Here is a 27,544-nt window from a genome sequence, read left to right as displayed (position 1 = left end):
TTGTGCAATCGTGCTTCTTTACCACACCAAACTTCAGGGTGTAGCTATGATTTTACTTCAGAGAGGTTCTAATGTGCTGCCCACATCTATTACATGCATATCGCCGATGTCAAAAGTTTTTTGTGTTAGTTCTATTTGTTGTTCTGTTTGGCGCCCACAAATAATCGGGAAGGCCAGTTGAGTTCTCGCCCTCTATAAGCAAGCGAGCTCTAGGCAACGCCAGCAAGAGCGAGCTTGTGAACAATATCACTGACATAGAAGTGTACAAGCCACTGGCCAATGAAGGGTACTTTTCATTTTGCCTGCGTCAAGCCCTAGGTGGAGTTCTGAAAATCAGTGATGACGATGCAGCTCTAACAGACTGCAACAGAGCTTCAACAGCTGCAGTTGAAGTACTGGTTGAAGTGCATATAAAATAAGCATATAATTTAAGCATATAAAATGCTGTTTCATGCACATGAACAGTGCCAACGTGGTTTTGCAGCGAGTACTACATACCTGCGAACCTGTGAACTTTAAATTTGTAAAAATCCCACTAACAGAGCGGGATAGCACGCATTTTTTACTTTAATTTGCCCCGAGCCCACACGTATTGTGGGATACATACACACTTTATTAATGACCATTTACCTTTAGATGCAGCAGGCAAACAGCAGAGACTGAAAAGCAACATGTTTTCAGATCACCGTGACTTTTTCAGCAACTTTGCTGTTGCTGATTTTGCCTGCTTAAGGAACTTTTCTGAATATGCTTGCTCAGAAGAGAATCTTGGTGTTTAGATGGTGTCTTGTGTTGCCACAAGAGGGCGTAACAAGTACCATCACCATTTCTTTTTTTGCATGCATTATTTTTTTGCGATCTTGTGCTGGTTTATCTTTTCGAGAGCTCCAAAACATTTTCGCAAACAGAACTTAATTTTTGTAAAACTTGACACCACATCCGTAAAATCGCAGAACAAACCCTAATTGATAAACTTTATGAAAAATTCTGGAGAGTTAGCAGGTACAGTACTGGTTATGAAAGCTCATTTATACAGTGCCTTCTCCGGACACCAAGCCGTGTTTTCAACACACTTTCTCATTCCTGGACTGGAAATTATTTTGTACGTTCCGCCAAGTTCACAATAAACTAAAGTCTACAGCAGTAGGAACATGGTTACATGTATTGTTGTACCCTTCACAGCACTTCGGATCTCCCACCCCAAATGATCTAGTCACAATCCACAATGAAAAAACATGTTTACACAAGCACAGTGGCATAGCTTTGGCAACTTAAGCCTCAGATTTAACCCCACCACATTATTGCAGTCACATACACATGACACAAAAGTCGGCAGGATGGCCCCTGCTAACACGATGATGATGATGATGTATAGGGTTTTTTGGCGCAAGGGCCAGGGATGACCAAAGAGCGCCAAGAAATGGTATTGGGGAGTCGATGATGCGGTGAATGGAAAGTGTAAAATGGAACGAGGCTGTATAGAGGCCTAAAATATTCACTGCAAGGTGCATAAAATATACAAGTATTAAAAGAATGCTAATAACAAGTGATGAGAACGATGACCATACAATATACACTAGAAAGAAATAACACGAAAAGGTGTGTCGCTTCCATTAGCACTACCGCCTCACTAAGACCCTTGGGCACAAGGGCCTGGAGGGACGTGCTCTACAAAAACAGTACGCTTGCAGCAATAACCTCTAGGTAGAGGGAGGGCTACGAATCTCTCGGGCTAATAACATGCCGCACATCATTTAAAAAGTTAAGCACTGCCTTGGTTTCAAACAGAGGTTCTGGGCCAAGAAACAGTGTCGGATGTAAGGGGATATGTTCTTTGTATGCTAAAGGAAAGTGCCTTCTTCGCTCTGTTTCTGCTTCCCGGCACTCCAGTAAGACGTGAAGTATGGTCAGCCTTTCGCCACATCTACCATAGAGGGGAGGTTCAGCGCCAGTTAAAATGTATGAATGTGTACCATATATGTATGTCTTATTCTAAGGCGGCAAAAAAGAACTTCAGATCGTCGTGATTTTGTTATTGATGGCCAGTTCCCTAAAAGTGGATTAATTACATGGAGCTTATTCACTGTTTGTTCATTCCATAAGTGTTGCCAATAGTTTGAGTTTTTTGCGTAAAAATGGCTTCAAGTCTGTGGCAGGAATGGGTATGGGTGAATTGCTAGGTTTTGTTGCTATGGAAGTTCCATTTTATCTGCAAGCTCGCTACCCTCTATACACCTGTGCCCAGGCACCCAACATATTACAACCTGTTGCTTAGACGCATACATATTGCAGAGCAGTGAATAGAGGTCGTTTATTACAGGATTTTTCTGTTTTCGTAGCGATTTCAAAGTTTTGACGACACTTAGGGAATCTGCGAATATAATCGCCTTTGAGAGCTTTGCTTTCTTGATGTGTTTAGTAGCCAACAGTAGTGCATAGGCCTCTGCCGTGAAGATACTGGTTTCAGGATGTAGAACGTCGGATTCTGAAAACTACGGGCCAACAGCCATGTAAGAGATGCCGGCTTGCGACTTTGATGCATCTGTGTAAAACTCTGGGCAGGTGTGCTTTGACTGAAGCTCTCGAAAGTGCATATGTATGTGCGCATCTGGGGCATGTTTTGTTACATCTACAAATGATGTATTGCATTCAAGAATTTGCCATTTCCATGACTGTAACAACTTTGCTGGTGCCATTAGAGGAGTTTCGAAGACTGAAACACCCATTTCCTCACTGAGGTTCCTTAAACGCAGTGAAAAGGGCTGTGTTTTTGCAGGTCGGTTACGAAAGAGGGTGGCGCTAGTCATATCATTTATAGCTGAATAAGCGGAGTGCTCATCGTTCCTGCTAACACGAAGTACATATTAAAAAACAAGTATTTTGAGACACATATCTACGTTTTTACAGGCATTGGCTAATAAAAAGCAGGAAAAAGGCTTACATAATTCAGGAGCAAGCCAAAGTTCGATGTCTGATGCTTCAAATTCAGCTCTACAGAGTGAAGGGCAGCATCAATGCGTTCCTGAGAGAATCCAGTGCTGTTCAAGAAAAAGAAGGACACACAACAGAGGATTACAATGAAGCCTTTAAACACAATGAGCACCCAGAACAAGAAAACAATAAGCCATTTTTTATTTACACATTATGAGAACCACATTCAAAAAGTATGAGAAGTCTGCCAACCACTGCACAGTGTGAGGCTGCCTACATGCATGTGTTGAAATAAGCAACATTCAGATTATTTATTCTTCATTTTATGCTTGCAGCTACCCAGCTAGAAGAAAAAAAATGTGTATTACACAGTCATCAAGCTTCCGTGACATGAATGAGGGGAGGGCAACCCATTAGTTACTGCTACGAGCTGTCAGCCCAGCTGGCTGTTTCCCCTCTAAAAAATAGCTGCAACAAAAAGATTTAAGGTTTCATCAATTACAGCATTTGCGTACAAATCCTGAGGTCTTTGCTACAATAACTGAAACACACTGTCTGGTAATTATAGAAGCAAAGAAGTTAAACGTGGAGTGGAAGCATATTTATAAAATTATGATCTTGCGCATATACTTCTTATCTTGCATGTATAGTACTTATTAAGGTTAACAGCTACTTATAGAAGACATCTTAGACTCTGACATCTATTCCAAGGATTAGTGCATTTAAAGGTTTTATGTCCAAGAAACCCAGAAACAAGTTGCATGCAACTACCTAGCAGGCCGGTGGCTTACAGTACAGCACATTTTTTTACACTAAGTTGTAGCATAGTCCCTCAATACTTTTCTGGTCACGAAACTCCGCCGTCACTCTATGGGAGAGCTTGATACATCGCATGAAGCCGCCACGCTGCGGCGCCACCACAGCTGAGAGGCCACCTTTCTCCCTGTTAAACCCGGAGAGACTGCAAATGCGGCCGGCGTGGGCTGAAAGTTTGGGCGCGTACTTTATATTTGCGATTGATTTTTAGGCAAGATCCGAATTATGGCATTCTACAATTGAAGTGGCACGTTCGCCTGACGATGCCTTTCAGGTGTTGTGTGCCGGGGGGGCATCGCAATTTTGCATGCCGAGTGTTCGTGAGCACTTCGAGAATTGGAAGCGAGCCATACCACAGCAACAAACGGACGATGTCAGCTTCGAGTCCAACCATGTACGTGCGTGCACGAAGCATTTTGATCCATCATCCATCTCCGTACAGACGATTTCACGATAAACGGTGACGCCGTATCGTTGCAGAGGGACAAGCCGCGCCTCAGGGCTACTGCCATTCCTCGTGTTTTCGACGGCCTCTCTCTCTCTCTCTCTGTGTCTGTGTGTGTGTGCGTGTGCGTGTGTGTGATTCTCACTAGCCTGTTCTGTTTACAAGATTTGTTTCATTTATATATTGCAAATAAAATCAGTGCCTATTAGTACCTCCATGAGAACATAAGCACATATAAAACCTTTGTTCTGGTTTAAACAATAACATATTGATGACCTGTAACCATGACTGCACTGTCCGAGTGTTGATACTTATAGACGGCAAATTATTCGCATAACTACTTAGTTTGAGCTCTTGCCTATGGATTTCGCATGCTGATAGCAACAGCTATTGACAATTCTAACATTTGCTTAAGGTTGCTACCTCAGCGCTGTGCGGCTTACAAAAGGGCCATGCCACAGAAGTAATTTTGTTTCCTGAAGCAAAGTAGGCTTCCAGCCATGATAAATGGGACATTAGGAACTTAGTGCAACAGGAAAAAAACAAGATGTCAGTTTTCTGTATCAATACAACTTTCAGATTGTTTTTGAGCTCTACACACACTACAGCAGTGCTGAGTGAAACAAAAATGAAATGTTATTTCTCATAAGAATTTTTGCGAGTTAGAACGGCTACATTTGCTTCAAAGAAAGTTCGCGATTCACGTACTATTATGTGTCGCAGTTCCCCAAGAGGTATGGTACTGAGTGAAACAGACAATCCTCGTCACTCTGCTTATGCGAGTTAGTGATTAAGAAGCGCAGTGCTGAGTCAGTCGGGCATAATAATCCGTTTGGGTTTCCATAGGGTATACAGTGAAAGCTCGATGATACGAATCTCACGGGGTCACGAAAAATATTCGTATTAGCCGAAATTCGTATTATCGAAACACAATTAAAACTACAGTCGAATCTCGATAATTCGAACTCGAAGGGGCCCGAAAATTTGTTCGAATTAAAAGGACGTATTTTTGAAGTATTCGTGCACCATAGCACGATGCACGAACGGTGCGAGTCATGAAATATCGCGGCGCGCAAGCGCATAGCAAGCGCGGGCCACGAAACTGCCCACGCCGGCTAACGGTCGCTTCCCGATAACGGCAGAAAACGAAGCTTCAGGGAGCGGGCGGCGCAGGCACACGGGTGCGTGCGGAGACCGTCGAAGGTGAGGGAGGAGAGCGGCAGGGAAGTGGATTGGCCGCGTCGACTCCGCCGCTTCGGTGGCTCCCCTCGCCCTCCCTCTCAGCTCCCTCGTAGCTCTCTCACCTTCGACTCCATGCGCTGGCGCCAGCTTATTTTAGCCGCTCCCCGAAGTTTCGTTTTCTGCCGTTATCGGGAAGCGAGCGTTTGCGGGCGTGGGCAGTTTCGTTGGCCCGACTGCGCCTCCGCCGCTGCTTCCCTCTGCACTGCTGCCGCAGCGTGCAAGGTGAACATGTGACTAGAAAATAGAGGAAGCATAGAGAAGGGTTCACTGCCATTTTATTCGCGTGGCTGAGACGTGCTGAGACGTCGGCACTAGTGTGTGCTAGAATACGGTTGTCTAGAACACTCTAGTCGGCACGTACACGCTTGTTCCGGCGCGATGCAGAAACGGCGACCTTGCAATTTGAGAGAGGGTGAAATTTCCGCCGGGGGTTTTTTTTTTTTCCCCGTTCCTTTGCGCGCGGCATTGAGGGGTCTCTCCTGAGCTTTTGCTCTACGGCGGTGTCAGAGCAATGCCGGTCGGAGGCACCGCCGCGTGATTTGGCGCGCTGCTAAGAGCATTGTCGGTGCGCGGTATGTTCGAAATAAGCGTGTTCGAATTAACGAGATTCGACTGTAGCTAAATTAAAGAGTCAGAGGTGAACTCACTCAGGCACATGTACGTAAAAAGCATTTATTTCTTGAAGAAAAAGTCTCTAATGTCCTTCTATCTCGGTAGACATAGCTCGCTGCGACTAGGTAAAATGGCGCAAACACAAAGAACGCGGCCCGAAGCACAGCAGCCACTCGTCCGATGGGCGGCCGCCGAAAAGGAGGAAAAGTACAAAAGCACCAAAGCGCCACCGCTTCAAACTCTTCGTGCCCAGTTGCGGAGTCCGCGCTGTCCGGCGCCGCGTCCGCGCCTCCGCACCAAGAGAGAACGGGAGAAAGCGCGTGACTGCGCGATGTTCTCTTTCGCGGCCGCCGGTGGGGCGGTGTTTATTCGTATCAACCGACGCAGGCCGAAAATCGATTCGTAACAACCGTTCTCTAGCACATTGCAAAGTAATGGGGCTCGCCCGGGACCACAGAAAAATTCGTATCATCCGGAAATTCGTATTAGCCGTGATCGTATCATCGAGCTTTTACTGTATTGACAACGAAAATCGTGTTTGAAAACTTTGTCGCATATTTGGAATAATACGCACGAAAACTAGCCAAGCTTGTGATACATGAAAATGACAATACAGTATAGACCACTTATAACGTAACCGCTTATAGTGCAGGATCAGATATAATACGGTCTTTTCAGACTCCCGTTAATTTTCCCATAGCACTCTATGTATACGCGTATCGCTTATAGTGCAGTTGCAGGACACAAAATACCGGTTACAGTGCAGCTGCCTGGAAGTTCGGCAGTCAACCTAGACGGCAAACGCTCCCCTCAAGCCACAATTACCGTATTTACTCAAATCTTACGCGCACTTTTTTTCCGATTAAACAGGTCCAAAAATTGCGTGCGCATTAGAATCGAGTACGACCCTAAATCTACGTTACCATATATCCGTCGGTATTTCAAAATGGCCTCCTCGCACGCACGTTGAACCTAGCTACTCTCGATCCTAGCTACCGTAGCTTCCTCCATGTGCTGCAGTACACATGCTTAGGCAATAATCTACCGCCTGTCTTCACGTTCTCGGCATCTGCTCTATCAGCATGAAGTTCCGAGTTCATCATGATGCCACAATTAAAAGGAAAGTGATCATGTGTGCGGAGATGGACAGAAATCGGGCTGCATCACGGGCGTTCGGAGAATCCAAAACTTGTGTTTGGGACTGGCGAAAACAGAAGGAGAGAATTTTCGCCAGCAAAGCAATGCGGAGCGGTTTCAGTGGAACGAAGCAGGACGTAATCTGCGACTATCCACTTCGGCGATATGATCACCTTGGCCCTATCTTGAAAGCAATCTGCGACGGGGAAAGTCCGCTACGCGCCGTGTTTTCGCCGCTTATGACGTCGTATTGAAGCAAGAGGCATGATAGCACAAAGGTCAATTCGCTCACTGCGCTTCGCAACTCGAGCATTTTGACAGTTTGTTTCCGCGGTCAACAAGCGAGATGTGCTCACGTTTGCTTGTGCGCGTGTGACAACGTGCTCGTTAATTTATTTAGTAAGCGAATACGGAACCTAGAGCACGGTGACAGCGACGGCAGAAATGCGCTAGGAGTGTCAATTATTGCAATAAAATAGTTGTTTTCGTTATACTGCGGTACCACTTATAGTGTGCATATTCATAACTCCGGCGACTTATGTTATAAGCGGTCTACACTGTACTTCCTTTCAAGCAAGCGTTTCATTCACGGCTACGATGTGCTGATGTACCTGTTCCAAACTAATTCTGACGTCATAGAACATTTTATGTTACGTGCAATTAGAATCTGCTAGTCTGATTCGAATCGGCTGAACAGCTCGAGTGCAATCAAAATTCAGTAACAGCACACGACCTTGAGCTCAGGTTGTTTGCTGGCAACGCCAAGCCGCTAATGTCTTATTCTTTGTACAGCGCATAAAGGTCGCTTAAAAGTTTAATCGAAGCCGGTTGGGCCAACTAACAACAGATTTCTCAGTAAAAATTCTATGCGCATCGTCTGCTGACACACGGAACCGCGCATACGGAGCTGACACACGGAGCCGCGCCGCGCATAACAACGCGTTGGCTGCAGGATTTCATAGTCGCCACCCATCATCGTGTCGATAGCTGCCACGGTTTCTTTCACAGTGGTTGCGGCAAAAAGTAGTTTCGTTTTGACTTAATACGCACGTCGGCCGCGTGCCTAAAAAGCTGCATAGTGGCCATCCGTGATCGAATAGATAGCGACCGCGATTTCGTCTGCAGTTGTTGCAGCGAACGGTAGTTTCGTTCTGACTCGGTGCGTGCGTCAGCAGGGTACAGCCACGTTAGCGGCAAAAACGCGCGCGTCATGCTGCGAGCAGCAAGTTGCCGTGCGTCAGCTCCTTGCTGCGAAGCCCACGGTGACAATCGCGTCTCGCCGCGCGGCAGCGCTATATGATCTCGCGCGCTCTCGGTACGCGGAATCACCGTGAGCGAAAAGGGTGCAATCGGACAGCGTCCAGAAATCCCTCCATAGAACCGCGAGAGATGACGATCGTCGATTGATAACCCGGCGCAGAGCAGCGGAGGTCCGGTTGCCATTGGCTCCGTGACGTCACCCTCGTCGCTCTCGGCGCCCTCGGCAAGTCGTAAAACCCCCGATTCCTGCCGCGTTTGCCGCGCGTGGCATGACGCGTTGCCGCTCGCAGCATGACGCGCGCGTTTTTGCCACTAGCGTGGCCGTACCCTTAAGCACCGCAAAGTCGCCATTCATAATCGCGTCGATAGCGGCCGCAGTTGCGACAAACAGTTGTTTCGGTTTGACTCGGTGCAAAGCTGTCGAGGGTGAAGAGCACCGGCTACATCGCGATGGACGTGCGATCTGTTGGCGGTCAGTTTACTGGCGAAAAAATAATCGGGATGTGTGCGCAGTAGTGCAAAGCGTGTCGCAAATGATGGCGCGCACCGCGGCCATGCTGCGAAGGAAGTCACGAGGCCTCGATCGCCGCTGCGAGAGCCAATCAGTCACGAGATGAGGAGAATTGCAGCTTCTGCACTGCTTTTGTGCAAAATAGAGAAAGGATTTGCTCATCCATTACACTAATAAAATCGTACTGACGTAGTAAGCATTTGCTTATTGTTTTCTGGATACCCTGATAATTAGGACATTTTTTTTCAATCCCGTAAAATTTGAATTAACTAGGTTTTACTGTAATATGTGATATATACTATTTGAACTATTCGATTCGAAATTATTCGACCAAATCACTATTCGCTTCGAATTCGCTTCGAACCTCAAATCCACTATTCGCCCATCCCTAAAAATTTTTATAGTTATATCCGATATTTCGGTGAATAACACATTGTTATACAGTAAAACCTCGATAATTCGAACTCGGTTAATTCGAAATTTCGGTTAATTCGAAGAATTTGAGCGGTCCCGTCATTCTCAATGCAAGTTCTACCGGATAATTTGAATGGCCCGCGCGGCTCTATTCGGATAATTCGAAGTTTCCGGCTAGTAGCAACGTGCGGCGGTTAGGTTAGGGCGCTCCGTACAGTCGCCAACCGATTTTCCGAGCTCGTGGGGACTGAAAAATAGTCCGGAAAACTCATTCGGCCGAAAAAAAAAGTTATTAGTGCGGCTTAAAAAAAATCTCTAATAATGCCTTGCCTCATACTACGCTTGGAGGAGATCGACTTGCTTGGATTTGCGCAGAAATGACGTCGTCTCTGTGTACAGTCGACACGAACGTCACCGCGTTGGCGATCTCCGCCAACGGAGTTCGCCATGGAGATCCAAGAAACGAGCTTCGCACCGCTTAGCTCTCACGAAGGTACAGGAAGTAGCGCCGATCACTGAGACATGGGTCTCCGAGACACCTGCTCAGTGTACACGCCACGTCCAAAATAGCAACCGAAACTTGAGAAAAAAAAAAAAAAGACTCACTGAATTAAGGGGGGACGCGGCTTTCGCATCGCGAAAAATGGCTAAAAATCGATTTTTTGAAAATCAAATTTTCAGTTTCTATAACTCTTATTCTATCTGATTCCGAAATATCATCACTGAAAACCAAGTAGAAGTGCTCTAAAAAAATTGTTGTATCAGCCAAGGTGCCGAAAAATTTCGCGGAAATCGCGAAAGAACGGCGTTTTTCAAGCCACGATATCTCCGGAACGGCGCAGCCGAGCGCCGCCATCTTGGTCTCGTTGGAAAGCGCATTTCTCCGTCTTCAAATTTGCCGCTTCAGCTATCTCCTCCATACAGAAACGAGCACACAAAAAGCCAATGATTGAAGGTCTTGCCGGAGCCACCGATTGGCCGCGCCCGCCACGTGACTCAAGCGCGGTTCGCCATTGGTCCGGTGCTCGCTCCGCGACGGCGTCGTCTGCTCCGCTTGTTGCGGTCTCCTCGCGAGCTCGGGACAGTTTCCGTAATCTCGACGAGTGTTAAAGCGGGCGCTATGCGGACATCGCAGTAGCGTGGCCGATCCCGCTTTTTGTGGACGTCTCAGACCCGCGGCTAGGCATTCCGAGCATCGGCGACGCGGACTTCGCGACAATGCTTCGGGCACGGAATCCTCGGACACGAGGCTAAGCCTTTCGCGCGTAGGCGCCTCCGCCTCCGACGCGCGGACTTCTCGGATCCTTGCCTAAGCATTTCGTGCATCGGCGCCTCCGACTGCGCAACTAAGCACATCGAGCGTCGACTCCTCGAGCCCGCGGCTACGCATTTCGCGCGTCGACACATCGCTCATCGAGAGTCGACACCTCGGACCCGCGGCTAGGCACTTCGCGCGTCGGCATCGCGAGCGTCGACTCCCCGAGCCCGCGGCTAGGCATTTCGCGCGTCGGCACATCGCTCATCGAGTGTCGACTCCTCGGACCCGCGGCTAGGTACTGCGCGCATCGGCACCTCGAGCGTCGACTCCTCGAGTCCGCGGCCAGGCATTTCGCGCGTCGGCACCTCGGACTGCGCGATTGAGCTCACCGAGCGTCTATTCTTTGGACCCGCGACCAGGCATTTCGCACATCGGCACCTCAGACCCGCGACTTAGCACATCGCGCGCCGACTCTATTATCGTATTGCCACGATTTCTCGTACCAATACCTATCATACCACCCCTTCATAAAAAGAACCTCATCATGAGCTCTGTTCACTAGGCCACTTGGGCTGGCACAGACACCTGGCTGCAGAAGTGAGGCATCATACAAAAGTACATGCAGGCTGGAAAGTGCCTAGCAGCTGCATTGCTGCCTATCTATCAGTGGCTCTCCTAACATCCATAGCCATTGCCAATGGAAGATGATCCCAAAATTCAGTAACATGGTAGATTCTACCAAAAGAAAACAATGCCTCACTGACTGTACTAGAGACTGCTATCAATGAGGCAGTCTGCAGGTACAACACTAGAACTACTGTATATTTATGCCCACATAGTTCTGCACCTCACTTGGTTTGAAACCCAGGCACCATGCTCTTTGTAGAGCAGCAGTAAAGAATGCCATACAAACATGAAAAACACAGAACAAAGGCACAGCAGACCAGAGGGCACATGTCCAAGAAGCCCCACATCACAAAACACATCAAAGATAACAAATTTGGTGCGTTTTAGAGAACTGAAGAGATGGGGAAACTTTGAGAGCCGTTTTCTCAAAACTGTTTTTTCGCCTTTCTGCTCAGTTTCTGGAGCTGATTTCTTCGTTACCGTTTAGCCTATTTTGATTCTGTTTTTTTTTGTCACGTTCCTTGGACTACAGTGCAGGTCGAGACAGTCTCGCATTTTTATCTTGACTTTTTATAAATTTATGGTGTGGCTATTCGCTCACTCCGAAAGTGTGCTTGGTGCGAAGGTAACTTCAAAAATGACTATCTAAAAAATTTGTGTTGCGAAAAAAAAAAAGTAAGACTGTCACGACCTCCAGCACGCATTGAGCTATGCATTCAATACTCAACGAGCCTTCCATCATGTTTTTTAAGCTCCCCAGGCCCTCCAGAAAGTTCAAGAGAGAAAAATTATGCTCAATAAAATGTTCTCAAGGTATCACTCTGAAACTTTTATGGAAGTATCAGGGAGACATTCTAAACATTTGTGCCAATTTTCATCAAAATCCATGAAGAAATCGGGAAGTTGATTTTCAAAGCCACGTCCCCCCTTAACAAGCGTGGTGTCAGCGCACACGAACGAGCGCGGCCGCCGCAGCGAGCGAAGGTTCGTGCGGTCTATCGCTTCAAAGGAAACTGAGCGGCGAGAGCACAGCGCATACAAAAGGTTAGAGCCGTCTGGAGATCGCTTTCAAGATACGGTGCGCGCGAGAAACCGCCCCGGCGCTAAGTACGCAGTTGTTAGAAGAGTAGAAGTCACCCCCCCCCCCCTCCCCCTCCCTCCCATACCCCCACGGCCTTTCGCACGAGAGAGGAAGTCGCGTTTACGCTCCGCCGTGCGTTCGCTCTCCATGAAAGCGCGCGTCCCCCGCGCGCTGTCACTCGCACATACGGCGGGCACGCGGCGATGATTTTATCGCCCTTGGACTTTGTATGGATCCTCAGGGCGGCGACGCCGACGGCGAAAATCCGCTTGAAGTGTCCGTATAATTGCTGTCGCAATAAGAAAACATCCCACAATAAATGGTTACAACGATAGTGCTGAGCGCATATACTAAGAAAAAAGAAAAAGTGCAGTACTCTGGAGCGTTTTGTCAGCCAAGGAAGAGCGGGCATGGCCTCCGAGACTGGAGGATTGCGCGAGCTCTCTATTGATAGCGCGTTCCAATCTTGGAGGCTATACAGCGAGCCACTGGAATCCAAGCCAGTGCAAAATCCAACATGGTGGCCTCTAAGACTGGGTAACGCGGCTCGGAAAGATCGATTTAGTCCGCAAAATCGAACTTTGGGGTCTCAATTCATCCGAAAAATTGGGTGCGAAAATGCATGAACTCAATGGGAACCCTGATGGTGCATTTTTAAAGTCCGGAATATCCAGCAAGTCCAAATTTTTGGAGTCAAGCACCACCACGCCCGCTTTCGCGGTATTTGTCGATTCCGTGAACATCGTCCGCAACTTTCTTGAGTGCAGTGCGGGTGATATATGTATGCTACGTTTTTTGAGCCAGCTGGAGAGCATGGCACTAGGGGCGGCGAACGAGCGCGCCAAGTAATCCCGCATCGGTGATTACTTTGAGTAATTTTTCTCGGACATGGAAAATAAAGGTGATTTCTTTTTGCGGCAAGTTCTTGCTTGTTTTCTTTCTTTTTATTCATTTCGGTTAATTCGAAAATCCGCTTAATTCGAAGAATTTTTGCGGTCCGGCGACCTTCGAATTATCGAGGTTTTACTGTATATGGGTTTTTTTCTCATAGCGCTAATGCACAAGTTGATACTCTTAAGTCAACTCATCGTTATAACCGATATATCGTTATATGTGGTGTCGTATAAGTGGACTGCACTGTATATTGTGAAATGAAAACGCGTATAGAGCTGCGCCCAAATTTCGCATTAGGGAGTATCATAATCTGCGGTGAATTTTTTTTTCTCACTGTCTCATGGAAAATTTATTAGAAGGGTTCTACTTAGATGTTCATATTGGTACTTTATTATATCAAATATATTTTTTCTATTTGTGTTTTTATACTGCGATTATTTATCATTTTTGCAATTGTACTCATTCAGCTACCGTTCTTGCCATTGTAACTTTTATGCTAACCATGAACAGGAGGTCCCAATTCAGTCTTTACTATGGGACCTCCTTCTGTATACTTCTATCTGCAAAACCTTTTTGTGAATTAATAAAAATTTGATTGATTGATTGATTGATTGATTCAACTGTAAGATTTGCTGGGAAATTAGACAGTGCAGTGGACACTACATCGTACACATTTTAGCCACACATTTAATGTGGTTGCTGCTTAAGATCACAAAATTAAGCACACAGCCAACTTTAGAGTAAGCACAGCTAAAAAGTATAGAACTGTAGCCAGGATGTCTCACCTGATAACTTCATCAAATGTCTGATTGATTATGTCAGTCACCTTGTTAATGTCAGCCTTACTCACACCGTGCAAGCCAACTGAGAAAAACGCCTCTTTCAAGTTGGCATCATACCTGTAATTGCAGAATGTTTTGAGGTAAATCAATAACAATAGTAATAATGCACAACATTGGTCAAGAACAATAAAGACTGTAAACTTTTTGATGACAAAAAGCACAAAAAGAACTGGGACAGAATGAGAAAGCACAAGAAAAGCACCGTTTACTTTAACTTTTATTTAGACGCAGGGAATATATGGGGTGATCATTTTTAAGTTTTATGGAATTTTACAAAATCGCCAATGGCAGATAGCATAGTACTTGTTCTTGAGCTGTATTAATCGAAGAGGAGGACATTACCAGCATGATAAATCGAAACACATATTTAACTAATTAACAAAATTCCTTAATTAAATTCTTAATTACATTATGGCACATATTGCAGTTTACAAATTGTAGCCGGTCAGATTGCAAGACGTATCCACTTGAAATGAATTTCCAGGAAGACATAAAAGTTTCAGTAAACAGTGCCTGTCATGTGTGCTCTCCCCCTGTCCTGTTCCCTTTTGCACTTTACCTCATAAAACTACATCAGATGGCCCACCTAGATGAATTTAGTAGGCAATGCGAACAATAACACCAGATAAAAAAAAAAAAGACACAGCACACTGCTGCACTGGGTTCGTTCTGCTGTCCTTTTTCATGTTGCTGGCTGAATGCATTCTCAAGTAGCGAAATTTTTCAGTCCATTGAACCAAACTATTTCTCAAGAACAACATGTACACCTTGCCACAATAAAAAAGTAAGAGCCAGCCAACTTCTGGCAGCCAAAGGCCTTTACTTTTTTTTTTTTCTCTCTAACAGATTGTGGATAAACGGTTCCATAAGAAAAGGTGGCTAGATATATCTATCTCTACATTTACTTTATGTATTTATGGCCAACTTGCAATGTTGCACAGAAATAAATAAACAAACTACAGTTCAGTCCCACTGATACATGTGCTAATGTGCAATGGTCATAACATTCAGTCCATGAACAAACTAGGCAACAGTTTTCTGAACATAAGCTTAACTTTAATAAGATGGAATAGTACAGCGGTTACGCCATAATTACACTAGGCAATATCCTACATCAGCTCAGGCAACTGTGCAACCACACAATGGAACAGTACAAAACTATAAAGCCTGAGGTGAAACAATACATAGTAAGGCAATGTATATAGAACAGCACAATGCATTCCATGTGCATTACAGAATGATAAACTTTCTGGAAAGCTTATACCACTCCTACAGTGCACAGCCTGCACAATAAAATTAGAAGTTATTTTGTTGAACAGAGAACACATATAGAGTTAGGAAAGCAAAAAAAACAATTTATGAAAGCATTGTGCATGCAAAATCAACACCAATCTGCAACAACTTTCAAGGACTCGTCAGCAATGACAACACCGAGGTGTCAGACTGGTCTGCAGGCTTTATTGGATTAAATACGTGAACATACCCAAGTGATGGCGTGTAGTCAGCTCCAATTCCGGCTTGAAGTAAGTTCTTGTAGAATGGTGAGTTAGGTCCATTCACTAGGAGGTGACTTAGTATTGACATGGCAAATGATTCCTGTGTATCTGTGATACTGGAGAATCAAAAAAACACGGCAATAACATAAATGCCAGTGCTTACATCACACTTCACAAAATGATGTGAGCCAAGCTGTTGTGCTGCATATGCATGTCTTCATGGACAGTTGCAACATGGGCATACATACACATCTGTATGTGTGTGTTTACATGCACACACGTGCTGTTAAAGTGAAAATAAGAGAAGAACGATATGCAGGGACAATGCAAGTACGAGGAGGAACAAAAGCACTTAAAGTAGGGGTTCGCGAATATTCAACAACTTTGAATTACAAATCAAATACATTTTTATTCAATGATTCAATTCGGTGCTCGAATTGGAGCGTTAATATTCAAAATACTGAATATTTCTCAAACAGTTTTTGAATAATCAATACCAATGGGCGGCACTTGAAAAAGAAACTAAAACAGCGAAGGATTCATTTTGCATCCTATCATAGCATCCTATCATAGAACTTTTTGTTGACCATGAAGGAAGACTCACTTCCTTCGTGAAGCAGCTTTTTTTGCTAAGCATCTTGTTTAATTTTAATGCCCGACTTTTATTTAAGAGATGGTTACAAAACAGCACCATTAATACTATACAAACTGCAATGAAGGAGATTATTTCAGTGCATAGTGTTCTATCTTCATTTGATGTTGGTTGAAATATAATAATGATTCAAGTGAAATTATTATTGCACGTTATTGAAAGGAAAGTTGTCTTATTATGTTAAAACTATTCAAAAGTTATTTTATTTGTATTCGTATTTGATTCGGTGTAATCACTAGTCAATTCATATTCAATTTGGTTTGAAAAATTACTATTCATGCACCCCTAATTTAGAGTGACATCAGTGAGAATGGCATTAACAATAAAGTGATGTATGAACAGAGTGACACTACCATTCTATTTTGGCAATGAGCTGCGAGATGAAACAACTCAAGGACAAAGCGGTGAGTATTCAGGAGAAAATTTTGGGCAATGGTAACTACACATGCCTAACACATACTAAAATAAACACTGCTAGATTTGCCAACGAGACTTAGGCCTTTTCATGCTGCAACGAACAGCAATTCTAGTGCAGAGAGTGAAACTGCATAAAAAAGAAAGCCTGTTCTCGATAAATGGATGACCATACACAAATTACAGGGGAACAAGTGCAAAGACTGTAAAGCTGTGACCAAGGAGCAACACGGTGTGTCTTAGGAGGTTTAATTATTTAATGCTGATGCTGTCGGTTGATCAAATCCAACAAGCGGTCATGCAGAAATTTGTTTATTGCAAACTTTTTGGGCATTGCCATGAAATATGAGTTAAAAAGTATTTACTGTTAAAGCATGGCACTAGGCAAAAGTTTACATAGAAGCCATTTAAGCGAGGACACAAGCTAAAGGAATAGACAATAGCATCAGCTTCAAAGGACTTCACTCAGGCTGATATGATAAACACAGGTCAGGTTCACAAAACTTCCTTCACATAAGAGCAGTTCATGTGGTAAGTTGATTGAACTCTTATTTTACAATGTGGCAGGCGATGTGCTGTTAACACTCAGCAACTGTAAGTAGATTACACAGTGAAGAAGACTGCTAGGCATGTTTTACCAAGTCCTTATCACAGCTTGCACTGTGTGCCTGGGGTTTCTTGAAGAGCAAACCCAAAACCACATAAAATAAATTACACACATAAAAATAAAAAAAACTCACTCATTCATTGCATATGTTACTGCCACTGTTGACTGCTTCTCAGGATTTGCAGCCAATGGGTCTGGAACGCAAGTCATGGTCTCCATTCTCTGCAATATATTTTCTTACATTACTTTTTTTTTTTTTTTTGCGGAGGACAGCTGTATAGCAACACAACCACAAAAATAAAAACCAGGAATGCTCACCGGTTCTTTCCACCTTGGCTCAGGTGGTATGACATGGCTGCTATCAATTTTCTCAAACTTTGACAAGGCCAACTCATCGATCAGTGACAGTGTCTTTTCCATAGGAAAGTCACCATAGGTTAGAAATCTGGTCAAAAAGAAAGGAAAGAAACCAAGCTTCAGCTATTTGCTTGTTCAAGATAATGTCAGTTTACCACTTCCAACAATGCGGCACAATAGCCCAAGTTCATATTGAGTTAGCCCCTGTAGCTAACAGTGCAAGTCTGGCTTCCTATCAGTTAATCATAGCTGCAGCCTCCTCCACTCTGAAGTAAAGATGTGCCTTCGACAAGACAACACCGCTCAAAAAAATCATTCAAAAGTGCACACATTCATAACATATAGACAGTGGATACAGTTCTGCTATGGTGCCATCACTACAATATGCGTGGAAAAGTGGGACCACAAAGTATTTGTCCCAGATCCCATATGTCAATTGCACACCTTTTTACTATTAAGTTTACTATCCTGGAACTGCCAGTTCTTAAAACAATTTGCCACCTACACCAAAAAAAGTGAATAAGTATGCTGGTGAACCAAACAAGAAACTATGTGATAGTACGCTCCGGGTATGGATCCCCGCTGCCCCGACTGCGGCGAGGAAAAGTCCACCTTTACCACATGCTGTGGCAATGTTCTGCATTGCACCACTCGCCTTTCAACAGGCAAGAAGACTGGGAAGAAGCCGTCAACTAGCGACGACCTTCAAACCCAGCTTCGGACTGTCCAAGGGCCTGCGAAAGGGCTGAAGATCACGGTCTTCCTCCCCCGGTGCAGGTGCGGCCCGCGACTACGACAAAGTAGTCCCTTAGGACAAAAAGTTTCTTGTCTGTCTGTCTGTGTCTGTCTGTCTGTCTGTATGTGATAGGACGAGGACCTGGTTTGAAGGCTTCTCAAAATTGCTGCTAGCAGTAGTACACTGTTTCAGTAGTGCATCAGCAGACAGACAACCAAACATGCTAACCACTCAGCTACCACACAGCTGCATGTCACACTTTATACATACAGTATAGACCCCTTATAACGTAACCACTTATAGTACAGCACCGGATATAATGTGGTCTTTTCAGACTCCTGTTAATTTTCCCATATCACTCTATCTATACACGCGTATCGCTTATAGTGCAGTTGCGGAAGACGAAGTACTGGTTACAGTGCGGCTGCCTGGAAGTTCGGCAGTCAACCGAGACGGCGAACGCTCTCCTCAAGCCACAGATATACTCCGACGTAACGCACGCGCACCTATTGAGCTCCGTGACATCACGGTGGCGAACAACCGGCATCAGCTCCTACGACACAACGCAACCAGCGTGTCTGGCACCGTAGGGCGCATTCCAACGTTGCTGGCACGTGAATAGCTCCGTTCCTATTTTTCGCCAGCCACGCATCCAAGCATTCCTCACGCGAAGCAGGCAGAATGACGCAATGACGGGAGTGCGCGAAAGCACGTCCACTACCGTGGCTTTATGCGCGTTAACAAGCATGGTGTCACGCACGCACAAGCAAATATGAACACATCTCACTTGATCACCGCACACACTCGCTGTCAAAACGCTGCAGTGAGTAAGCGCTACAGGAGCAGCGAGTGAATTGACCTTCGTGATGTGTCTCACTCCAACGCGAACTAAGACGTCAAAACACAGCGCATGACGGACTGTGCCTCCGTCGCAGATGGCTTTCAAGATATAGCGGCCCCGGCTGGCGGGCGCGGCTGGCCGGAGTAGAACATGACCCTCCCCTCCCTCCGAAGCCTGCGCGCGAAGGAAGACGGCGCGCTTCCATCCCACTTTCTTCCCTTGCATGCACAAGATTGAACCGCGATCACTGGCTCACCTTCACACGCTTTCACTCGCACATACAGCATACGGCGCACGTCGACAATTTTATTGTTCTTGGACTTTTTGCGGAACCTCACGGCAACAGCAGAAATGCGCCTGGAGTGTCCATGTGATTGCTATCGCAATAAAATCATTGTTTTGGTTATAGTGCGGTACCTCTTATAGTGCAGATATTCACAACTCCAGCGACTTACGTTACAGTGCAGTCCACTTATAACGATATCGAGAAAAACGAGAAATCCGATCGTTATAACCGATCATTGCTATATCTGGACTGCCGAAAAAAAAAAATGGCGAATATACCTTTGCAGTGCCGAAACCGAAACTCCCACTTGCGATAAAAAAATTGACGTTGTAGAAAGTAGGCCGTGAAAAATAAAACTTTATTTATACCTCTAAATAGCGTCTCAATCGTTAGGCACGCTGAAATAGAAATCTGCACTTGCTTTCGTGGAAGTTTCAGATTCACAAACCCCGTGTGCATTGCGTCCATCTGCTGCGCGAGCACTTGCGGCTATAATTTAGCGTGCATGAATTCAATGAGCGGCTCGATCGACGACGTTGCACTTTGGTTGAACCTCGGGGTCGGTGTCAAAGACGGGCCATTGTCAATCTCGTCGTCACTGCTGCTGACGTCGCACAACGCCGCCGTCTGTCGCAACAACGATCGCCCCGTCAGAGTTCTCTTCACAGAACGAGGCACCACTATTTGCACTCAGAAGCTCCTCCATCGAAGCACCACCTATTTCATCGTCAGTAGCGACGTGCTCCCAGAGTTCGGACACCATCGTGTTGGTTTCGTCCATGGAGATTTCGTCGCGGCGCACGAAGCCCGTCTTTTCCGTTGATCGGCATGGACACTGCTTCTAGCCTTCATGATCGTGGCGCTCCCGGTTTTGTCGATATCATCCACTGCGCGAGCTCGTACTTCGAGTCTTGCAAAATTTGCAGCTTCGTCTCAAGAGACACAGCTTTGCGCTTTGTCGGTGCACCTCCCGCTGCTTCCGCGGTGCATTTCCGCGCTCGCTGAGAGAGAAAGATTGTAAAGGGAGCGTAAGCCGCACAGGCGCCGCTTGCTTATCGCTTTCTCCCCCTCTTGCAAAATCAGTTTCGTCTCAAGGGGCGCACCTGCCGCTGCTTCGTTGAGAGCGCACGGCAGGGAGTGCAGGCGCCCCTCGCCAGAGGAGGCGTTGCCTTCGCTTATCGCCTTTCTTCCGCCCTCTCCTCGCGCGACCGCCGGTGACACGGGGGGGGGGGGGGGTCGAAGCAGCTGGCGCCATCTTGTGCATGCTACACCAACTTGCGATGCTCTCCGTGGCTTTCGCAATCGGCGCGCGGGCGGGATGCGCTGCGCGGTAATGGTGGCAGATCAGAACTCGCGTAGGCAAACTTTGCGCCCCGTCTCGGTTAAGGGCAACGTAGGAACGCAATTTTCACGATTATTCTGCATGAGAAGCACCGCACAGAAGCAAAATTTCAATCGTTATATCCGATATGCGGTGAATAACATATCGTTATATATGTTTTTTTTTCTCATAGCCCTAATGCATAAGTTGATACTCTTAGCTCGACTCATTGTTATAACCGATATATCATTATATGTGGTATCGTTATATGTGGACTGCACTGTATAAGCGGTCTACATTGTAGTATGGAGCAAGTATGGCACGACCTCAGAGAGCTTAGAGGCAACAGGAAATGCAGTGTACTTCCAATAATACAACTCGGTTTAATTCAATTCGTCTCTTAAAGTGCCGACAACTGTGTGAAATTTCTAGAGGTTATGGTCAAATGGAAAGCTCAAGTCACAAAATGATGGAAACAAGCATAGAATTATCCCTTAAACAAAGAATTGCATTTTTTTAATCGGCACAGAAAGTTTCACAAAATGATGATATCAGGCAACACACTCGCGATTCCGCTGCCTCTGCAGTTGATCTTATCGATGCATCGAGCAGCAGCGAGTCAGAGGACGCTCACTTTTCATCGAACTTTGAGTCTGAAAGCAACGACGACGCAAACCAGCCCGGAACATCGGCAGCCGCAGCCCGGCATACCCAACTGTAGTGCTTGCAGTTAAATTTTTGTAGCGGAATACCTGTTCCAATGAAAAGTTTCGATTTTTTTCGGAGATAGTGCCCAATAGACGGCAATACATTTTATATATATCATAATTTTCATAACATTTTTTTCTTAGTAGATACAAGCGTGTCTTCACAAACTTTGTTCAATTTCATCCCACAATCTTGATTTTGGCAATTTATATCTTTTTTTATGACATATATCTCGTTAATAGAACTTTTATGCATGAAACGTGCATTCATTCTGTTTTTTGTTTATGTGTTACATAAAATATTGAGTGCAGTAGTTCCTTCAGAAAAAAAATATCTGGCGTAGCCTACAAAAAACACCCATTTTCCCCATGGTAGGGAAAGAGTTAAAGGGCCCCTCACTAGGTTTGGCTACTGCAAACAGACAAGCGTGGCATTTACATCACATGCTGACTATTGTGTCTGCTAAGTGTCAAACCGCCCCTTGGCTAGAAAACAGCTCAAGTTTCAAACGAAAGCCCATGTGCCTTTCTTCTCAAGGGAACCCCGCTTCCTGCCAGAGAATCAAGGTCCCATGCATAGATGCCTCTATGCAAGATGCATTGCTTGCAACACTGCTGATTACGGCAAGACTTTGGTAAATCATTCAAAGCAGAACACTCAAAGCCACTATTGGAAGTGCCCCACACTGTGAAAAACAAAAAGGAAAAAAAATGAAGACGGAGCTCATAACATAAACATGACACAGTCCGTTGGCTGCAGCATGGGAGCAAGCAGGGAAGGAATGTCATTTGTGGACACTAGTCAAGGCAAAGCGAGAAATGTGTTGGCAGTAACACTTGCCTCCTGGCAGCATGGCAATGCCACATTGCAGTTTTTCTTATCCCCTGTAATAATGAATCAATTCGAAAAATTATTGTGGTAAAATGCTCCCTAGATGGCACTACACAAGTTCTAGTGTACCAGGAGTCATCAACCAGGAGTCATCAAAAAGAAAATCACACAGACACAGCGAATTGGATGCAAAGAATGGAAACAAAAAAAGACTATGGAGATTTACAAGAATGGGAAGAAAGAAATTGGAAGGAAAAATCTGTACTATAACACAAAGGGCAGTGCCTTGCTATTTGAGGCTCAAGCTGGTTGCCTAGGGACAAAAACATACCGGAGCAAATACTCGCAACAAGATGAGGCATGTGTATGCTGCAGCAAAAATATGGAGACTACTCAGCGCATCCAAATGGAATGCGAAGAGGTTCACCCAGCGAGACCCGTAGGCAACGTACACCCGTGAGCAAAAGCATATGGACCAGGGGTTGTACGATAAAGCCGATTTTTTGCTCTGGCTGTGAACGGAACTTGAAATTGAGGACTGCAGTCCAAACTTGGCATTGCGAACTTCTCAGTGTACTCGTCAATTCCAGTTTGTGCTTGTTAATTACGAAAAAAATTCAGTTTTTTCAGCAACCCTGTGGTCCGTATACTTTTGCTCACGGGTGTACACCTTTCAGAAGCAATTGGATTTAAAGTGGATGGAAGCATCAACCGGCCAGCAATCGAGATAAGCAAGAGACGTTTAGAGTGTTGGTGGAAAAAAAGCACGCAAGAGATCGATACGACCAGATCCGTTACAGGTATAGGTAGCGGTACAAGCTAGATAGAGAAGTTTTAAGGAAGAGAAAAATTATTAAGGAGATGCATACAAAAATGCTAGAATGAAAAGCCTGTATAGCATGCCTGATTAACTCAAGCAGGCTAGGTGACACCCCATTTCAAAAGGAGTTCCAATAAATCATCATCATCATCATCATCATTGTGTATAGCCAAAATTAACGAAGCGGCGTGGTGAGGGGCCCTTTTAATTTTGCCAACATCAATTGAGGCAGAAACCTGTGATACCATGACAAGCAAAAGTATTGAGTGCACCCTGAAGCAGCAACGTGATCAGCAATGATGACACCAAGTTATGACAATTCTGTTAAAGATATTCAATGAATGTGTACGACCTCAGCAGAAAGTGGACCCAACGCCACAGAAATACTGCCTCACACATCTCTTCGGCCAGCGCCAAACAGGCATTAAGATGCACTGGCATGCATTGTAGCAAGTTACCTTAAGCTAATTTGGCTTGTTGGGATAGTTGGTAGATATGCATGATTAACTCTTTCATTACCATGCCTATTCAGATCGATCACTGGTGATTGATGGTTTAAATCGGCGATTTCAATATGCAGGAGTAGTTTCTTATGCACTTAGTGCCATCCATTGGTTAGTCCAGGCACTCCATTTTAAGAATAAGTTTGAATTTTCCCCCTCTGGCGACGTGATTTTTGATGGACCTTTTTACGAACTAATCCGTGTGTGTTGTAATGAAAAGGGGCGTGGCTGTCCCCCTCTGCCACGGTCGAGAAATAAGTGCACTGCTTGGGATTATGCCACACCAACATAAATTCTTGTGATGAAAGGACTCTCAGCAAGTCAAGAATCAAATTATGCTGTTGGCTTTGCCATCTGACAGTGCTGAGCAGTGATAAGTACCCTAAAATCATGCCAGCTGTTCAATAGTGAGCTTTGTTTTGGATTCCAATTAGTTTTATTCCACCAAAGCGCATTTCTGGAGGTCCGCCACATGTACAACATCTGGACCCGGCATTTTCAGCCAACTTCCAAGAGTTTCGGTTTCGCTTCACTTGTAAAATCCTGGTGAGGGGCGCTGCCGGTGTTACTACAGATTTATGGAAAGTTGCTCCCATGGCGGCAACGTCCCACGTGACTGCACCGCGAGAAAAGCATCCTGCTCGGAGCTGCACCTGCACTTGAATTTAGTGACGAGGACTCAAAATACGAGTCCGAAGATGACAGCAAACCAGATTCAAGCTCTGACAGCGACAATGTTTTGAGTCAGCCCATGACATCCACAGCTGTTCACCGGCAAGTTTCGTTCACAGCCTTGTGTGGACTCCTTCCTCGTACATGCTTATATGCCGTTTTTTTCACAACCTGAGAGCTGCACTGAATATCTGCAGGGTGCGTACTTTTCTTGTGCAGGTTGTGCTGCCACCGGCAGCAAAGAAAATTCACACCAAGAAGGCTGCCCTAACACATATTGGCTCAGCATACGTGCAGCGCAAGACAGTTTACAACGACATGGGGTTCCTTATGCTCTATTTCACTGCGGAGGTGATAAAGACCATCTAGAAAAACACAAACAAATATGCTTGGATGCATATTCTGAAGTTTCCCAGCTACGCTGAGAGACATGGGTCCTGGAAAGAGGTGGCTCCAGACAAGCTGGTGAAGTTTATTGAACTTCTCATAGGACCAGCCTCAGAAGATGCCAAAAAGGCATAACTGCAAAATTTGTTACGAGGGCCGCAAAGTTTAACAAAAAACAAATGTCTTGTGCAAAAAATGCGGAATGCACCTACGCTTGACAAAAACCAGGAACTGCTTCACAACACGGCACGTGTGATGATGCAGTTCCTGGTCTTAGTTTCTTTTTTGTATCTGAAGAATGGCAGTGTACTGAGCATTTATTTTTCCAGGCACTATTCCTGGGTTATTTATCTTTGAAATGTATATGTCGAATTTCCTTTGATATTAACACTACTGTAGATGTCTTTTTTATTGTTGTTTTTATCAACTGAACACAAAAATGGCACTTTCTAGAATTTTTATGTTACGTAATAAATGTTTCTTCCTTTACAACATATGTTTTTGGAAAAAGCATATCATTATGTACAATTTGATATGCTGCAATGTGTTGCTGGAATATTATTTGTAATGTAAAAACAGTTTTCTTTGAAGCCTACAAAAAACGACCATTTACTCCCAGTAACAGCAGAAAAAGAAGACAAGACACAGCGCTCCGTATGCCTCATCTTTCCTTGCACCTCGTCGTCATGGAGCTGTTTAAGAAACAAAAGCGACGCCGGAATTTGCTTTCTGCCATCTCTTGAAACGCATTTTGCCCCTCCAACAACTGTGCTTCCTCCTCAAGCAATGCCAACTCAACAATTGAAGCTCCCATTGCAAGCGCCATTTTCTCAAATTAGACTATGGATTGGATCCTAACATGCCATTACATAGCTGCAGCCACCGTTTGGATCCAGTCCAATCCACCAGACGTGCCATGCGAAGCCAGTCACGTAGTATGCGCATGATTCCTCGAACGGAACACCTCTCGTCACGTTCTATTCCTAGCAGACAACACGCTCGGTTTCAAAACGATTGACAGGAGCACATTATAATTTTGACGTCATCAAAAATGTGGCAGCGCCCTGCCACTGATGACATCGCCACGGCTTAGGCCAATCACATGAGGCAAAACTGAACGCCCGTTGTAAACAACGATCTCTGATCGCGCCCCTGTTTCCAGAAATGTGAATGTCATCAATGGTAACTACAAAACTTGTTGGCTTTGTGCCGCAGATAAATATGGCTCTCCCTGAAATTTCACGAATGTGATGTGTCACACCACATTAAATTTGGCCCTCTATGTTTTATTTTGAAGCGCGCTGCCTGGTGCACATAACCTGCCTTGGGTGGCACAGAAATGGTCTTAAAATAATCTGTGGCCATATTTCACACAATTATGATAGCAAATTAAGAAATCTGCATGACACTCGGCTGCTTACAACGCATTGAGTTTTTGGTAGTTCATGATAAATACCTTTGAGTGATTGTAAAAAACTCCAGTAAGACTTCCTGACTTTTGTTGTTCAGATGCACATAATATAACATTTTTACTTCATTAAAAGAAATCCTAACCAGCAAGGGTTAATCATTCTAGCTCAAGCATTTTGAATTACAAACAGGAGCTGACGATTGCTGATCATGTTGGCAAATAAAGAAATGAAAAATTTAGATGTTTCTGTGTCCTTCCACTTGATTAGACTGGCAAGCAATTTTCACGGTTCTATCAAAACTAAATCAACAGAGTTGATTGCAGTAAGCTTTAGCAGGCACAAGTGGAGTTCCAGGAAGTGGGAGTAGAACTTGATGAACAAGCAAACTTGTCACCCATGTCACTGCACTGATGGCAATGATGACGATGATGAAACTTTCACATCCCTGGAATGCCATAAATGACTACACCAGAGATGATAGATACTCTGGACTGAGTACACTGCTCAGTCTGAACCATATAATAAACGTCCTGCACAGCAGCAATATCAGCTGTTTCCCTCATAACCCCAACAACGGCTTTAGACACGCTAGCTTGGCAGCCATCGTGTAAGAAAAAGCCACGTAAAGAAAACATGTATATCTATGGTGTTAAAATAAAAAAGCCCTTCAAGCTTAAAGAAGTACTGACACAAAAATTTTCGATCTAGTTTTTCTGCTGTAATAAGTAGCTAATGACCCAGTAATCACGGCACGAAACCTCATTTGCTTCAGAGCACGACAGGTAATTGTTTGGAGTCTTGTTGTAGCGACCAGTCCAAGTTTCGGTTTCAGAGAGCAAAGAGATAGGAAAACAGGGATTGTAAGCACAGTGGGACCGTGATTGCACAAAACTGTGACGAGCACAAGCCAGCGCGCTCACCGGCGTGCAAGCTTCATGTTGCTAGTTCGTCTGTTACGCTTGCGCATGCTTTGCGATGGCGTCGCCGTCCTCGTTTTCATCGTCCAGCGGCGACTATTTCCTCCAGGCGGGAGTCGCCACAGTATTGACGTGGCCAACCACTTTTGATTCGATCCACTACAAAGCAGCGACTCGGAAAGTGCGGCCAGTGTCAGCTATATGACTATGCGTATACGCACCGCTACAAGTAGTACGAACAATTTGTCGAAGGCGCTTTGGGAATGAAGCATATTCTTCAGCAGGACACACGGCGGGGTAAAAGTCGACACAGTACAGGCTTGGGGCTACGTAGTGTTTGTGGAAGATCATCGGACTGCTCTAAGCTCGGCGTGCCTCGAAATGAAGCGAGCAAATCTGGCTGCTCTTCAACGGGGTCCATTCTAAGCGTCCAGTAGCGCGCACGAACTGGGACCACTTCTGCCACTTATCGATGCCAACAATAGCGAACGAGCTTGCCAGGCGAGCTGGCGAT

At 45.2% G+C, this 27,544-nt stretch overlaps 1 protein-coding gene across 1 annotated transcript in view; it reads right to left on the bottom strand.

Moving 5' to 3' along the window:
• Positions 1-27,544, bottom strand: part of LOC119440146 (presequence protease, mitochondrial-like) — a 147,825-nt gene that overhangs the window by 94,345 nt on the left and 25,936 nt on the right. Inside the window, exons 8-12 of the mRNA XM_037705087.2 lie at positions 17,558-17,684; positions 17,373-17,461; positions 15,554-15,682; positions 14,014-14,127; positions 2,942-3,038 (exon numbers count right to left, since the gene is read on the bottom strand). Of these exons, the coding sequence (XP_037561015.1) occupies positions 2,942-3,038; positions 14,014-14,127; positions 15,554-15,682; positions 17,373-17,461; positions 17,558-17,684 (556 nt within the window). The remainder of the gene's footprint in view (positions 1-2,941; positions 3,039-14,013; positions 14,128-15,553; positions 15,683-17,372; positions 17,462-17,557; positions 17,685-27,544) is intronic.

The sequence above is a fragment of the Dermacentor silvarum genome, chromosome 1 (assembly GCF_013339745.2).
Source record: "Dermacentor silvarum isolate Dsil-2018 chromosome 1, BIME_Dsil_1.4, whole genome shotgun sequence".
Lineage (NCBI taxonomy): Eukaryota > Metazoa > Arthropoda > Arachnida > Ixodida > Ixodidae > Dermacentor > Dermacentor silvarum.
This window is presented reverse-complemented; position numbering and strand designations above follow the sequence as displayed.